Source organism: Citrus clementina, unplaced genomic scaffold (assembly GCF_000493195.1).
Source record: "Citrus clementina cultivar Clemenules unplaced genomic scaffold, Citrus_clementina_v1.0 scaffold_3, whole genome shotgun sequence".
In the NCBI taxonomy this organism is placed as follows: Eukaryota; Viridiplantae; Streptophyta; class Magnoliopsida; order Sapindales; family Rutaceae; genus Citrus; species Citrus x clementina.
Window position 1 is genome coordinate 44,398,087 of NW_006262339.1, and position 17,721 is coordinate 44,415,807.

Below are 17,721 nucleotides of genomic sequence, written 5' to 3' on the forward strand. Positions count from 1 at the left end.
CAGAATGGGCCAAACCTGCAGTTGTCTTTCTGAAAAGGAAAGGTCCAGGGTAATTGGGATTTGAGAGAGCGTCAAACAAAAACATTTTTCACATGAATCACAGCTGCGCCGCTGGCAATGGGGACTACTTCAATTATGCGTAAGAATACTAGCTACTTTGATAACTTTTGCAACTAGTTGTTCCATTTACAACGAGCATGGGTGCGGTCCAAAATACACAACCTCAGTGACATCTAAATCTAGAATCTACATACAAGCTAACGCTACTACCACCAACTGAAACTGCTAACAATACTACCACCAACTGAAACTAAGTGTGACGACTTACAAAGCTGTTAAAACTGTAATTCCAAAATCCTGAATCATATACTCTCTCTGCCACTATCACTCGCTTGCTTAAGCCTTAATGCCTTCACACCCCACAATAAAGTATTACAAAACTGTTCTCCAGAATCAATGAGAACATCGCTTAATCAAGCCATCAAAAAGAATCCTCCAGAACCTCCTTTTTACCTACCATCAAAAAGACACCTGATATCTACAGTGAACAAACAAAAAGAAATCAACTAGCCTTGTTAGATAAGACCATCACCTCAGGAGTACCGTGGGAATTACCCCCACCAGAGGCACAGTGAAGAGCCACACCTGAACCAGGGCTCAAGTTGCATAAAGGTTCACAATTGCAATTTGTATTTGTTACACCCACAAGATGGACCTGAGAATCAGATTCAGGTTGTTCTGAAGATTCAATTCTCACCTGGAACACCGCATCACAAATTTGACTCCCACCAACAGAAACAGGCTTATCCTTCAGATTGGGGCCATCATCCACACAGGCCTTGCAACTCATCATTTCATCTTCTGACAAGCAAAGTCCATTGCTCATGCAAGGTGGAAAATCAGGTTTATTAGGGGCATCAGAAAAAGGTACACAAGGAGAATGGCAGTCTGTATTTATGGGAGAGAGAACTATGTCATGATCATCAAGCCCATTGGCCTGACGGGAAGAATTAATGCAGTCATCATTCTGTGCCCTTTGGGGAGCAGATGGAGAAGCTTGGTCAGCATTGCAACTGGAAGTGATGATAGTCTCGCGCAGAATATGATTAGCCTTAATGCTTTCTGTCAATGCTTGCTTCATGTCACCTGCTACCACAGATGAGATCTGAGAGAAGACCGAGTCACTTTTCACTTTATCAGTTTCAAGTTTCCTTTCCCCAGACACAGATATACATCCTACGACAGGCAACTGCTGATGATCTTGATCTATAATAACATTGGCATCGAGAGGCCTGCAATCTATAGACACCGAATCATGAGCGACAACATTCTCACTAGAAACATTTAATTCCGACAAAAATCCCAAGCTCTGATGTTTGATAATTTCAGCAGATTGTTGAGCAGAGGCCTCATCACAAGAATTGAGGCTCTGTTTCGCAGAGCCATATTCTATTTGAACCTCAGAGGCGATGCTTTTGACAGCAAGACTCGAAGCATTAGGATCATCAGTATCTTCGGTTTGTTCATCAGCATCAGACGGAGAGCCCAAAGTATTCACGGCAATTTTATCATTCGCCTGCAGATCATTAGAAGTCACACCCAACTGATCAATACAGTTTGTATCAGTAGTGGACTCAGGAAAATTGACAGTTTCGCTGGTTAGCCCAGATGCATCATGTGTGGATCCATTAGGGAACTGCAGTGTGGATTCACCAGGTGCAGATTTGTCATGTATCTTACATACATGAGGTGCTGCAGCATTGATACAAGCATTTAAATCAAACCCAGCAGAATATTTCTCATCAGAATTCTTTCCCACCTCATCAGCAGTCCGAGGGTTTTCAAGTTCACTGGATCTCAGCCCTACAAAAACATATGTGTTGTAAAATCATTAATCCATAAGATTAAACTAATACATTTATTTCTGAAAAAGGTGGGGGAGTGGACAGCCCAAATCAACTTTTTAATTCTCTACCTTCCCCAGTATTCGAACTCTTACCCCCAGTGGCCAATTAAACTAATATATTAGAACACAAGTACATCTGAATGTTTATGGGCACATGTGCATGAGTTCCTTGATTGAATACCTTTGGCAGAAATCATGTTTTCCCTGGGAAACTGATTCTTCATCATCGGTTTCTGCAACATGTCTACACCAGGGAACACCAGTAGACTCATGTTCCTCATTTTTTGCTTGCTTGATACTTCAAGAGGCTGGAAACCAAAAACTGAAGTCCATGTTTCCCTTAGTTCAGAGATTGCAGGTATGATCAACTTCTCAACATTTAAGGAGCATAAAGCCTGATATAATGGTCCACAAAAAGTGACACCAAGAGGAATAGCAAGTCCACAATCAGCAAATCACCAACACAGTAGTAGGAAATTTCATGAAAGAAAAAAATCTGTGAATAAATACTGACAACATAATGCTCTTATGCACAAATTTCATGCATATACACTGATGCCGTGTGCATTCTAGAATAGAATACTTTAGAGATAACTGAACAGGTAATATTTCACGAACACCAAGAATCAAATAAGTAAATACTTCCATGTATAAAAATAGAGAATAATTATATCTTAGACAACTTCCTAGAACTAGAGATTACTCGGTACTCACAAGTAAAACAAACAGATAGATAAATTGCTTCAACATCCTGAGTAGATCAAATATAAATATATGTATTATTCATTCCAATAAGAAACCGCAATAAATTAAAAGTTAGAATCTGTAGTTGATCTACATTCCAAAGCACAAGTGAAAGGCAGGCAAGAAGCATAAAAAATACTTTTGTCATGTACTTACAGATTCAATTCCAGTTAAAAGCCGACGGCACATTCCCTGACGTCTATACATGTGGCGGGTCCCAATAAATGGCATCTCCGCTAATTCCTTCCCATGGATTCTATTTGTCCAGGAGTACATAATGAAATACTCAGTTATAAATCTTATGACAAGCCAAAACATGCAAAAGGTGGAAATTACCAGTAAAATCAACTGCATGCACAGTTAAACATAGAAGTGCAACCATAAATTTAAAAGAATTGATATTTGTGCTTTTGTGTCAAGAACTGTTACTTTGAGAGTCAAAAGGTAGATAGCCTTTATAATACTCAAAAATGATTTTAAATATGTGAGAAGAAGATTAGATGTCTGCCTAAAAGGTAATCAAATAATCATCCTTCTATTGATTGACAATCCATGTGTACATTCATTCCTTCCAGTCCTATCAAAATAATTTCTACACATGAACCGACACAAAAATTAAGCATTGACAAATTGTCAAGAAGCAATGGAGAGCATAAGATTTTCACAGACAAACCTAATGGATGCTGCAGAGATGATCTCATCATCCCTCTCCAGAATTGCAGTGAAAAAACCTTTATAATTGAGACGCTTAAAGTTTGACCTGAAAAGGAAATGAATGGTTCGTTATATATATTTATATATATATATATATAAAAGTCAATAGACAATTCTAGTGATAATTATCAAGTTAGAATGATAAGTGACTACTGATATACAAGCTAAAGAGGTAAACAAACACATTGAAATAAATATTAACCTCATATTAGAATTCAGCAAAATATCAACAGATCTAATAGCACCAAGATTCAGCAAAGAAAACATAGCATACACAAAGTTTCAGACAAGTAATATAAGTCTCCTTTATGTAAAAGTTTGTGACTCCAACAACAGCAATAAGTCTGACATGATGACAGGCTGGATAAGAAAACTTGACCCTATAGTCCAACAGCAATCATACAGTGCCACCCATTTTCTACCCGAATCATTTAAAACAATAATAATGAAAAATAAAAAGAGTTTAAAATTGAATCACAAATAATGTACGGTCAACAAAACCACCAAACCCCATTTAATTTAAAAAATGCAGAAAATAAAAATAATAGTTTGATTTAACAACTAGTTTGAAAATGCTTTTGAATGGATGCAAACATAGAGTTCAAGAGTGCTTACCCAAAATTATAGAGAATATTATGAATCAGATTGATCCCGCTCCTATGGTCTGGAAGAGGCAAAAAACATTCATCCATAACAGATAGTGCAACAGCAAGCCTGGCGTTACATTCAACCTTCTGACATACATCGCTGAGAGAAAGATCAGTGCTAACATCAAACCGATGGACAAGACTCCACGTATATCCTCCTTCGAGGTCATGTTTAACCCCAAGAAGCTTCTCTAGTCTTTCAAATATCTGCAGAGCAAAAACACTTGCCATGAATTTCACTGATACAAAAATTCAAATAGATATAGAACTGAAAATCTCTCAAAAAAATACTTTATTTTTTTAAGTTAAAATCATAATTTTCTTCATGAGTCATAGAATAAATTTTAGATGTATGCAGCGGCACCCAGTGAATAACGTATTCCCTATCTAAGCAATTACAAATTCTTCTTCAGGTGCACTGAAAACAACCTGGACCCAAGATCTGCATACTCCCAACTCAGTAAAACACATCCATGTTACTGGCAGATTCAATCTGAAGTCTCAAATAAATGGCCAGGAGACTTCTGAAGCTCACCTTTGGATAAACACATCCTACTAGTACTTATACCTAGAATAATAGCAAAGTGAAAAGAATATCCGGTAAACCAGAAAGATCAGGAAGAATGAATGCCTCATTAATAAAGTAAACAAAGTTGTCCTTATAGTTTGTCAAAAAACAAATCCCAATGATTATCAAGATGTAAATTGACAAAAAATCAATGCCAATTTGGTAGACATATTCTTAAAATTAAGCGTCAAAAGCATAATCTTGGTTGTACAGGATTCAAACTCTCGAGTTTGGAACTCCACACAACAGCAAGTATATGGAGTTGACAGTTTAAGTATCAGCATGCCCCTTTTTTTCCTGCCAATTTGCCCACAATAGTATTTAATAACATCTCAACTCCCTCCACCTTGAAAGTTACATTACCCAGCAGCCAAGTAATCCTAAAAGAGGTTTGCAGATGTGGCAAAATAATACAAATTTTAAGAAATAATGTCACTTTAATTATCACTGAAATAGTACCTCTTGACATTTCTTTCCACAGAAGGACAAGCTACTGGGTTCATATTGCACAGCGCCATCTGTCTGACTACAGGATTGATGATCTACAGCAGAAGAAAGCTGTTAAAGTTGTTGGTCAATGATACACAAATTAAAAAATACAGATAATAAATTGGGAATACTAATAATAGAACAAGGACCAGTTGACAACATGGACAATTGAAAAAATTGTATATAGGATTAACAAGATTGATACAATACATTTTTCCTCGCACAAACTGCATATTTGTAACGTTGATAAAGCAGAGTCATCCTGATCATTCACATGGCATGTACTCTCATTAATTCTCCCACAAAATTGGCATGAACAATATACACAATGCCACTTTCCAGAAGGAAACTTCTGCAGTATGAAGAGAAGAGCAGATTATTCAAAAGCTAAATTAAACCTAGATAAAGTTTATTACTACATATAACAAGAGAAAAGCATCCTCATATTTATAATGATAATACAATTAGTAATTCAGCTCTTTTACGGAGAGGGAAAAAAAGGCATCTGAGAAAAGGCATATAAATTCCAATTCAAAGTCATGCACCCAAAAAAATAATTCTAGACTTGAGGATTGATTACATCAACCAAAAATTAAATAAAAGTAGAAACTGGAAAAGTGTCCATGCAACAAAAAGATTTAGACCAAAAGAACAATGTGCCAGAACCACTTGACAAGAATTTCAACTCACTCTTCAAGATCACCTCAGTACGCCACTAGAAACTGGAAAAGTGTCCGTGCAACAAAAAGATTTAGACCAAAAGAACAATGTGCCAGAACCACTTGAAAAGAATTTCAACTCACTCTTCAAGATCACCTCAGTACGCCACCAAACAAGAAAGGTTCTTAAGTTAAACTATGAATAAACATCTAACATTTCTTTCCATGCTCTTCACACCTATATACATGAGACAGAGAAAAAATTGAGAATGAGAATTTTGCTTGTGTGTCATAAATCCATGTGCTATCTTATACGTACTTTAATATCCAAGCAGTTTTGATGGAAAGTCGATGGGCAACCATCACAACAGATCAGATCTCCCCCATCTCCACAGATACCACATGTATCGTCATTTGGGTCTTCACCATCAAAATTCACAAAATGGAACCCTTTACGTTTAGACTCATCTTGTTTATTCCATGAATCTAGAATGCATTGCAAGAGGGAACTTCCAGACTCAAAATAAAGATTTTGAAATGGATGACAGAGTTTGCTTTTTGAATGGGTATCAAATTTTGAAATAGTAAAAATTTCGCTGCAACAGTCACAGCGGATGCCATCTCTTGCAATACGACCTTGGAGCATTACTCGCGTCTTTCTTTGATTCCAATATTGCACTTTCTCATTAAGTGGTACGGTGCCAGTATCAATCATCCAAGCGAGTAAGGTCCACTTACCATCATATGCTACAAAGCCATCACCATTAGACTCTTCACCCTCCACAGAGTTGCGGACCAGCAAAGCACACCGCTTCCTTTGTTGTGTTTCTTGCAGCTTATGTCTCCTGGCTGGTATTGACATTCCATTGTGTGATGTACCCCCTTCACTAACAGAAGGTTTCCCTTTGATTCCCCTTTTCTGTGATTTGCCATGCGGGCTTGCTGCAGAATTTGTTTTTCCTTTCTTCTTTTTCTTTTTGGTAACTATTTCACCATCTGTACCCAAGTTCTTCCCCTTTTTCTTCTTATTCCTATCTGATCTGCTCTTGTTTATTACTTTCTTGAGTATACTCAGTTCATCCTCTGGTATTGGAGTAAATGTGAATCCAGTCTTACTGGTATCAGAACTACCACCTTCTTGTTCATAATGGTTTTTAAGCACACTGTAAGCTAAGGTGATTGACCAGTGGGTTTTTCCTTCAGGATTAACGTACACTGCATCACAGTATTCTCTACCATTCCGAGGTCGATATTCAATCTTCCAACCTGCAGCCAAAAGAAGTTCTACTATTCGATCTCTCAGCAGTTGTTTTGCCCCATGCTTACTCAAAGTTTCCTCCTGATGAGTTTCAAGACATTTCTTCTCTCTCTGATTTACAGTCTTCATTGTCTGCCTGGATATAGCCTCCCCAGTTTCAGCACAACTATTCTTCTTATCTGGTGCAAACCTCTGGGCATTAAATTCTGTCCCGCCATGTCTCTTTTCTGGAATCAAACCATAAGTTGGCACGTCCCGCTTCAAACCAACTGCCAAAGTATGCCTTTGGCTTTTTCTAATTCCATTTACCTTTTTTCCCTTGCCAACCTTTCCCTTCAATACCTCATTAATCCCCTGCAATTTTGGGGGTCTCCCACGCTTCTTTTTCAGCCTCTTACTTCCCCTGTCATCAGACCCATCCTTCCGAGGTCTCCCAAGTTTATTTTTCAACCTCTTTCTTTGCTCACCATCAGATTCACCGCTTTCATGTGTCTTGTGCCGAGGTCTACCACGCTTATCTTTCACCTTTTTCCTCCTCTGCTCACAGGATTCATCAATCTTATTCAACTTAGGCGGTCTCCCAGGCTTAACTTTTGATATCTTTGTTTGCTCACCCTCAGATTCATCATTCTCCAGCATTTTAGGGGGTCTCCCTCGCTTTCTTTTAACCTTCTTTCTCCCCTTAGCACCATTAGTTTCATTACTCACTTCCATTTGCATATCAACATCCCTTTCATTCTCAGACCCATCAAACACCCTATTACTACCTCTTTCTTCAATTTCTGCCTGATTACTTTCCTTCTCACTCCCCCTCTTAATACCCAATCTTGACCGCAAAACCCTGCCCACATTTTTTGCTGTAATATCCTCCTTCAGTCTCTTCTTCACAACAACATCTTCTCCAAGCTCTTCACCATATACTCTACTCCTTTTCCTCTTGTTCCCATCCAATCCAATCTCTCCACATTCATCGTTTATTGGCGCATCATTCTCTTTAGTTTTGATGTTTTCTTTCACAGAATCAGGGCCAAAATCCATAAATGGGATTATCTCATCATTTAAATCAAACAAAATTCTCTTCTTATCAATTACTTCACTTTCAGGTCCCAGGATAAACTTGTCCTCGGGTTTCACTGAGATGCTTCCAGATCTCAATCCCTCAACATGCACATCAAAACCCCTTTCATTCTCAGACCCATCACAGCCCGTATTTCTATCTTTTTCTTCGATCTCAATCTTATTACTTTCTTTATCATTCCCACTCTTAATCCCCAATCCTGACCAGAAAACAGTGCCCGCATTTTTTACTTTGCTATCCTCCTTCACAACACAATCAACTCTGCTACTGTTTCTGTCGTTCTCACCCAATCCAGTCTCTCCACATTCATCACTTGCTTTCTCATCTATCTCTTTAATCTCCATTGTTCCTTTCGGAGAAGTGGACCCAGAATCCTCTTTTTCTGTTGTCTCATCGTTCAAATCAAAAAGATTTTTCTTCTCATCGTTTACTTCATTTTCTCGCTCTGACATAAGCTTGACCTCGGCTTTCACTGAGATGTCTCCAGATCTCAATCCCTCTCTCATCTCTAACAAAATCAACACAAAAACCCTAAGTTTAGAAACTATTAGTTGGAATTCAAAACAATTTCACTCAGATCAAACCAAAATGCAGAGAAAATAACCCCCATTACTGATTACAAAAGGTCCACTAAACCAAAAATGAACAACGTACTTTTGATCACAACAGACTTCAATAAAAACCTTAATTCCAAAAATTAAAAAAAAAAAAAATAGAAGTCCAAATATGAAAAATGAAAAAAGAAAATTCAGCAAGTGATGAGAAAGAATACTTACTAATGCGGAACAGAGAATGAGATTGTATGACCCTACGACGTCGCACGAGATACGTGGATTAAATGCTTCCACTGAATGGGCATGGCGTCTCAAAGACTGAACTTTCAAGTGAGCGAGGACATAGAAGTATACACACACACATCACAGGGGTTAGGGAGAGACGAAAAGACACAAAAGTAAAGCAAATAAAATTTGGGGGATATTTTAAAGGTTTAGGGCTTTTATATGTTTATGCTTGTAAAAATGTATAGAATTATTAAAAGAATGCAGTGCCTGGCCGTGATTCCAGAATACTTGGTATTACCAAAATGGGCGGGATTGTCATTTTATATAATCCCGTAATTTTCAATTTCCCTCCATTTCACTTTCGCCAAATTAACAAATCAAAAAAATACTCGGATAGGGGGATGGAGCGTGACTAGGCGTCTAGGCATATCTTTAAAAAGATTTAAACTTTGAAAAAAACAATTAAAAAAAAAAAAAATGGACCCCACTAATAGAAGGTGTAGAGAAAAACCTCGAAATGATGAAGCACTGTATAAGTGTTATTTGGTGGGACCCATATAAATCTTAAACAATTTCTGATATTCCAATATATTAATTCTCTCCTAAACATCTCCTCTCTTAAATCTTCTCCAGATTTCAAGGCTCCGGCGGTCACAAATAAAATTAAATGGTTGAGATTTTGTTTTAATTAATTTTACGTAAATTGACCTCTAAACTCACAGGTAATTATCGTTAAAAAATTTTCCCGCCAATTTTTTTGCTTTTTTTTACTTTAATGCCGATCTCTAATAAATTATACAAAAAATAAAAATAAAAAAGTAAAAACTGGAAAAAAGCAATTGACAATATGTTTTGCATATTTTTGGATTTTCAAGCAAATTATAATGTAGATTTTGCTTTATGCTTTTTAAGAATTTTTTATCATATTACGAGAGAAATTTATGGTGTAACGGTGTTACCGTGCCACCATTGCATCTAACCGTTGGATCCCAATAGATCCATTCATCCAAGTGGATCTAACGGCTGGATGCAATGGTGACACGGTATCACCGTTGCACCGTAGCCGGATCCCTATTTATGTACTTATTTCAAATTTTCATTGGATTTTTTTTTTGCAATTAATATTAATTTTAATTTTTTGCCTTCGCTAATTTGTTCTTGATATTCGTCTTCTTTATTTATCTATTATATTGTTTCAGGCTTATTGTTATGATTTTAGCATATGATTTATACAATAAGTACGCATTGAAAATGGGACTTTAGTATTAGAAAAGAGGTGTTTTCTAAGATAAGTAAATCGATGAAATGGTCTCAAGAATGTTAGTTTGTTACAAAGAGGAATTTCATAAAAACATTCAATAAGTAAATTTAATCTAATTTATTCTTTATGACTAGAAGTGATATCTATTAAGTAAGTTAACATGATGTATTATTAAATTATGTCACAATGATTTTATGTTGTTGGAACTTAAAAGTTGCAAATTGTCTAGTTCAATGTCTAATCTAAAACCATCGATGCATCATGAACAATTTCAATGAACAAATTTTCAGGAATTGCTTCAATAAAATAGCACAAGTTTTTACTCTCTCTTACAATTTGATGAACTAAATTAGTGTTGCTGCTACTAATTCACTTCCTGGACTAACTATTGTTGTTTCGTAAACTACTGCTATTAGGACATATAATCCTAGAGGTAGGTTCAAGAGATACTGTTTAACATAAGTTTAAACACAATTTTTCAACCATCAAATTAGATTGAAATGAAAGGTCAAGATTAAATGACCTGAGTTACTAATTATATTAATATTTTTCTCTCTCCTCTTTTTAATATTTAATTCTTTTTCTTCTTTTACTTAAGATTTTTTCTTTCTGTCTCTCCTGTAAATATGTAAATGGAATAATTAAAACCATCAAAATTAATTCACCTACATAATTAGAAACTGGCATTTGTTTTTGAAAAATTTTGGTTTATTAGTTTTCTTTCGTGTTTAGTTTTTATAGTTCTTTAAGAATACCATTTGAAAGAGTTTTTAATGGAACAATTGGAGATTCAACAAAATTCGAAATATTGACTTCTCTGAAAGTAAAAAGTAAAGTAATTGGTATATATATGTTTATATATATGAGTTTAAAATTTTCAATTAAAATACTTCTTTTTACCATTATCTTTTTGAAATTTTTTTATGGCCTTTGCAATACACAAGAATATTGTTTTAAAAAATATATTTTAAGTGAAATTTGTTTAGCTAGTTTTATCATCAAAAATTTATCATGGTGACTTTAGTGATATAAAATTAGAGATAGATTAAACAATATAAATGGGAGAATAAATGAAAAATTCGGTTGAAATAGGAGAGAGAATGGATATAGATATTAAAGAGATGATAGATGAGAAAAATAGAGTACTAATGAAGGAATATATTAAATAAGTGAGAGAATAATAAGTAATAATTTATTTATTATATGGATCCATTACATTATTTTGTTGGTTTTTAAAATTAAAAAAACCACGTCAATTTTAATCTCAACCTTTGATTAATTTTAATCTAATGATTGGAATATTATGTTTGAATTTGTGTATAAAAAGTACGTCTCCTAAACCTACCTCATAATCCCACCCCATAATTCTATTGCTACAATTTTGCCGCTGTTCAACTATTTTTTGGGTTTACAGTTGCTGTTTTTTTGTTTTTTTGTTTTATACTTTATGTACTGGTTTTTCCGGAATCTATAATTGCTGTTTTGGTTTACAATCACTGGTTTATTTTGGATTCTTATAGCTGCTGTATATTTTGCTACTCCATTGTGGGAAATGTGATACTCCAAATAACAACTTTGTAACTAAATAAAAGAAAAAGTTGAAACTTTATCCGAAGGAAGATGATATAACAACAGCACATAATATAGTAACTTCGAAAGTTATGCTTAACATTAACTAATTCCAAGTGCATAAAAACTATAAGGAAATTACTGTAGCCTCACAGTAATTCACAGGTATCCGGCACCATATACAAATTTATAGCAAATTACTACCCCAATCACACAAAAATATAAATACATAAATAAAATTGTTCCCATCGGCAACCATCACAATTTGCAAGCTACACCAATACTTTTGCCTCCTCAATCATCCATTCTTTAATTAGTACAAGCAGTTGAAAATAATTCTTTATCACAAGGCAAAACTACTAAAACTATTCTTGCAAAGATTCACCTTTCTCACTAATAACCGCAACAAATAATTATAGCTTTTGACATCAAACCCAACATTTTTATTCGCCATTCTTTAAACATCAACGTCCATTGTCAATTGCTTCCAGTCATTTCCAACATGCCAATTTCTTAAAAATGGCTTTGTACTGTTTTTGGTGTTCTAAAATCTCCGCAATTTATCTGGTGAGCATATGAATACCGGTGAAGAGACCGATTAAAATTCTAACGTGATGAAGGTAGAGAAAATTGTAATAATTAAAGAAAGTTTTTTGAGTTACCATGAGTTAAAATATAAGATTTAATCTTAACCTTTTACTTTCATTAATAACACATGTTAATAAATCCCAAAAAACTTGAGAGGGTTAAGAGAGAAAATGCTAAAGAGTGGATCCGGATTCATGTTAGAAAAGTTGTTTAAAGTGTTGTCTTGTGGGGCTCACGAAAATATTTAGAAATTAAAATATAAAATTCATCAATCTTGGTAAATGGTAATCCATTTATGGGACGAGCATAACAAGCTCAGTGTGTTGAGGTTTTATATGGCTACTTACTTAATAGAGTAGATGAATAAATTATTCTTGTATAAATTAATCTTGGGCTAACCCCTTTATACCGAATGAGGGTATGATTGATCGCGAGAGCAATACTTTAAACTACACGAATCACACCGAATTGGACACCCAGTTGCCATAACCTGACGTACATATACATAAACTACAATCAAAGACAATTAAAACTACTGGGAATATGAAATATATTAGCATGCAAAAATCGGCTCTATATATCATCACTATCACCTCAAGTCAAACATCAACTAAAGCTAGAAATTAAAGTTCTGAAACTAGTTTTACTTTTACTACAAAAACGGTAAAAGAAAATAATAGGGGCAGAAAGCTGCTCCAAGAGAAAACTCCTTGCATGTGGAGTTGCATAACCAGAAAATCCCAAAAGGCTTCACTTCTTCTTTGCAGCATCACTGGCCTTTGTCTGGATATTCAATAATTAAAAAAATTAATATGTCAGCTATACATTTTTTAACTTTGAAAAAGAGAGGGGAGAAAAAAGGTTCCCTATTATTTTCTACCTTCTTTACTCCTCGTATCTTCTTGGCTCTGTTCTTTCTTTCCTTCAACTGCTTTCTTGATTTCTCTACCTTCGTATCCAATCCATTCTGCCGATAGATGCGAAACAAACAAAAATAGGAATCAGACAAAGAAATCTCTATCAGATGAAGCGAAATAAAATTCTCTTCTTCAAAGAATACTTCTTTCATTAAGACAACTTCTCTTCGTTGAAGATAGAATTTCTTTACAGATTTGCTTGACAGAGTGTTTATAAATAGACAATATGAGTTTATGTGTATATGTGTAACCACAAGGATCCGAGGCCCACAAGAACATCCATGACCAAGCCTTGGAAGTAGCATCAACTTTTAAACCATAAACATATTAAACTTCAAGAAGGGTTAAACAACAGATCTTTGCGAGGTTTCCAAGACATACTTTCAGAGTTTCTAGCTATAAAAGCAATGCAGTGACTGAAGCCTGAGAACAGCCCAACCATGTAAATCTACTTTTTTATTCCATCATATCAAAGTCAGCAGAGTTCAGAAATTTTTACACTGCCATCATCTGAACTGAAAACTTGTAGCTTAAAAGAGTGCAATAGATAATAATCTAGCTTCAAATACAATTCATTCACATGCAAATTTACAAGGTTTGTACTCACTTTCAACATTTGAGTGTTAAAAGTGATGCTACAACAGATTCATTCATCACGCTAATAATGGAAAAGTAACACCAATATTGTAGCAGCAACATTTAAGGAACCTACACCCCAGCTCTTAGGTGCAATAAAGAAGTGATACAATGTTTACTATTAGTAGCTTTGATTAGTGCTCTCAATTGCATAAAAGATTTTGCTCGACGTTTTAAGAAATTCTGGAACAAAAGCACTGACCAGTAGAAATCACCAGTCATTCGGGAACAAAAGCATTGACCAGTAGAAACCACCCTCCACAATCATGACCCACGACAAACAGAAACAAAAGAAATCAACTTACCCGAATTAGCCTGTACTTTGGCTCAAACTTCTTTGCATTCTCAACAGAATCATAAATCAAACCGAAACCAGTGGACTTTCCTCCTCCAAAATGGGTTCTGAACTTGAAAACAAAGATAGCATTTGGATCCTTAACTTCATACATCCTCGCCAGCTTCTCCTTCAACTCCGCCTTTTGAATAACTTAAATCAAAGTGAATATAACAAACAGTTCCACATCTAATAAAAAATAAACAAACCCAAGAAATGACTCTTTATATTATCATATGCAGCTTCTTTAATTGCATTCATCTTCTATCGGTCGTAATTAAGATCGAAAGAGAGAAACAAACCTTGGAAACATTTGCTCTTCCGGGATGCAAAACGTCAATGACCTGCATCCAATCAAAGCAAAGTAATATTTTCATGATACGAAATTAAAAAATTAAAAAAAATGATATTAAATTGATAGGAGAAGACTCACGAATTGTTTCCTAGACAGAAGACGGTTAGTCATGAACTTCCTCGTACGTAAAGTCACTGCCTTAGTATCCGCCATGCCTATACAACCCAACCAATCGGCAAAAATTTTTTTGTTTTAAATTTAAAAACTTATAAGCTTGTTAGAATGAGAATTTCAGTGATCACCAAATTTAAATGAGGCATGTCAAATTGTCAATAGTATCTTACACGATATCTCTTTCTCCCTCGACCGCTTCGCTTACTCCTTTGCTCTGTGGCGCGTTTGGACTGGAATGCTATGACTGACTACTAACAAGAGTCGGGGGTTTTAGGGTTTTGGAATTGGGTTGACATTTGATTTGATAACGAGTATAGCTCTATTGGGCCTTAGCTGGCTCCATAAAAATCTATTTAGGATCTTAGAGTGCTATTTGCACCCCAGTAGAGTTCTAATAAAACCCGATATTAGTAATTGTAATTTAGAGAAAATTACATAAAAGGACATATATGAATTTAACTAAATTAAAATATTTTTTTTACACTTGCAAACCATAAACTCTCTCATCGGTAAATGATATAGGTAGTTATTATAAAATTAAAACAATTTTGAGGCAATAAAAAAAATTTGGATTTAACATTTAATTAAACTCTATTGTAACCTTTGTCATTTTCTATTATTTTCATCGAAATAAGAGGTATGAGTTTCATAAGAGTTTTAAAAGGGTGTTAGGAGCTTCAATCTTTACCAATACTTACTTAGTGTTCTAGAATTAAAAAAGTTCATTTATTTCAAAAAAAAATTGATTTTCTGTTTCTAAAAATTATTTTGGGTTGTTATTCAATATTTATCACATAAATGCATTAAAATATTCGCTAACGATCCTCTTTAAATAAGAGAAAAAGAAATCTAAAGCTTTTCTTTCAAAAAGAGAAAAAAAATTAAAAAAGATCAAGATAAATAATTTTTAAGTGGGCGAATTTCCCTCCATTGTTGCAGCATCATACGGATATTATCATACGGATATTCCATTTGAGTTATTTTATTAATGGCAGCAAATAAAAGGTTAACTGAAGAGTTATATTATTTGCTCCTCGAGTCCCGACCCCCGACCCCGACAACGAGTAAATTATAAACCTTGAAAATGACGCAACGAGGAGATCTTGCTCAGTACCCGAAAGTTCAGTAATAACGTTTGTAGCATTAAAAGCACTTCATTTATCTTTCGCTGATTATAAATATCACCAATTTACAGACGTAATCACACATAACAAAGAAGTTGGGACTTCGGAGGCAAACGAAGAACAAAAATAGCCCACCAGGTACCACCCATGTACATATATATTATAGCCAAACAAAAGCTAGCCCCATTCTGACAAAATGTAGTGATTACAGAGGAATTGTAATTGCATATACATACACAAGGCAATGGATGCATGCGGACACCGAGGGACAAGTGATCATCACCCTCTTCTTGGAAGCATCGATGTTAAAGCGAATTAATTAAACCTGTATAATCTTCGTATTAGCTAATTACTTGCGAAGATCAGCCGCATGTGACTCCACCAGTATTGACCACAATACCTGCACATCTTCGCAGGGGCACGACTTCACATCCTTGTAGAGTATATACAGCCCTCTACCTGCAAAACACAACGAATGCATGCATGTAATCGTTTTAAATGGAGATTTTGCGAGAAATCATGAGAATGTGAAGAGGGGGAATTGGTATTAATTACGTCTGCGGTGGCTGGAGTGAAGGCGATCCCAGAGCTTCTTCAAAGGGGAGACGACGAGGGAGTGAAGCCAACCGGCCATTTGGAGAAGTAGTGTGCGTGTGTTTAATTCCAATTAATGGTTTTGGTAGTAGGTGAGTGGTTGGAAGGAAATAGAGGGCCGAGCTGAAAGTATTAATGGGGGGCAGGGGCTTTTGCTTTGCTTTGAGGAGAGCGAGTGACTTGTATCTTACTACTGTTCTTCAATTTGTATTTCCTTCATTTGATCTCTTACAGGGCAATCATGCAAGAAATAAGAATTTAGAAATACATGCCCTCTCTTGGTGCCATGTCTCTGTCACACCCTTTTCTCTTTCTCAAAAATGAACCTGATATTACCAAAGCTAGCTGCGGCTTCACCAAAACGATATATCCCCTCATTCTTTAATTTTTTTTTCTTTTCTTTCACTAGCCTTGTCCTACAAGCCACAGTAGCTGATGCTCACCCAACTTCAACAAGCATGAAGTATCTTCTAGTACATTTTTATTTATTTTACCAGCTCCATCCAGCATGAAAAACGTGCTTTTTTTCTTTTAAAAGAAAAAAAACTTCGTCCCTACATGATGAAATTGTACAAATGTGGATCACCTTTGGATATATAACATATGTTTTAATTCAGTGCTTTAGAAGAGAGTGAGACCAAAATGGATAACGCATAATACGATACTTAAAAGCTTAATTCAGATTTTTACGTTTTAAATTAACCATGAATCTTTTTACAAGAAAAATCTAAATTAACAATATATTTATACATAAGTGGTAACGTGGGTTATATACATTAAAAAGGTACTTGAGCATTTTTATTCTGAAAGATAATTTAGCCTATGTCTGAAGCGCCAATTGATTGTCAGCTAATACATATATATCAACCAGTGAATTTGAATACAGAACTTGTGAAAATGGCCTAGCTAATACAAAGATTGATAAAGAGAATTCAGTCCATAGAGATCGAAACTTACATCTAAAGCTAACCTCACGTCAAAGGGAAAATTTTGGTTTTCTATTGTGATTTGTAGAGTACTGAATAAGTAATGTTACGGTCCACAAACGAGGAGGAAAAAAAAAAGGGCTGATCATCAGAAGCTTTGATCGTTTCAAAATTTGACACAATTCCATACTACATAAATTCTAGAACACCATGCATGCATAAGTGTGTGAGTGTGTGTATATTAATTGGAAATTATAGTTGAAATAGAGGCGTCTTAACTTGTAAGCTACCCAGGCCAATGTGGTAAAACGTTGCGGTGGTTAGATGTGTGAGCTTGTGAATGTCAAGATTGAATGTGTGAGGCTAAACTTCTTTGCTTCAAGTTGATATATTTACTGGAAAAGTATGTTTCATCGCGTAGTTGTTGTTATTTATAAGTAATTTAATCATCGATTCTC

General features: G+C 35.2%; 2 protein-coding genes across 2 annotated transcripts; both read right to left on the minus strand.

Moving 5' to 3' along the window:
• Positions 1-124: 124 nt before the first annotated feature.
• On the minus strand, positions 125-9,226 carry LOC18046872. The gene is made up of 9 exons (XM_006443981.2): positions 8,840-9,226; positions 6,047-8,571; positions 5,279-5,420; positions 5,039-5,121; positions 3,980-4,218; positions 3,324-3,410; positions 2,807-2,906; positions 2,088-2,301; positions 125-1,863 (listed from the first exon to the last, which is right to left on the minus strand). The coding sequence occupies exons 2-9, from the start codon at positions 8,567-8,569 to the stop codon at positions 563-565; spliced, it is 4,689 nt and encodes a 1,562-aa protein (XP_006444044.1). The 5' UTR covers positions 8,570-8,571; positions 8,840-9,226; the 3' UTR covers positions 125-562.
• A 3,590-nt stretch (positions 9,227-12,816) lies between these two features.
• On the minus strand, positions 12,817-14,875 carry LOC18046873 (40S ribosomal protein S24-1). The gene is made up of 6 exons (XM_006443983.2): positions 14,790-14,875; positions 14,584-14,660; positions 14,453-14,494; positions 14,122-14,292; positions 13,144-13,230; positions 12,817-13,046 (listed from the first exon to the last, which is right to left on the minus strand). Exons 2-6 carry the CDS (start codon positions 14,656-14,658, stop codon positions 13,014-13,016), a joined length of 408 nt encoding a protein of 135 aa, XP_006444046.1. The 5' UTR covers positions 14,659-14,660; positions 14,790-14,875; the 3' UTR covers positions 12,817-13,013.
• Positions 14,876-17,721: the final 2,846 nt, after the last annotated feature.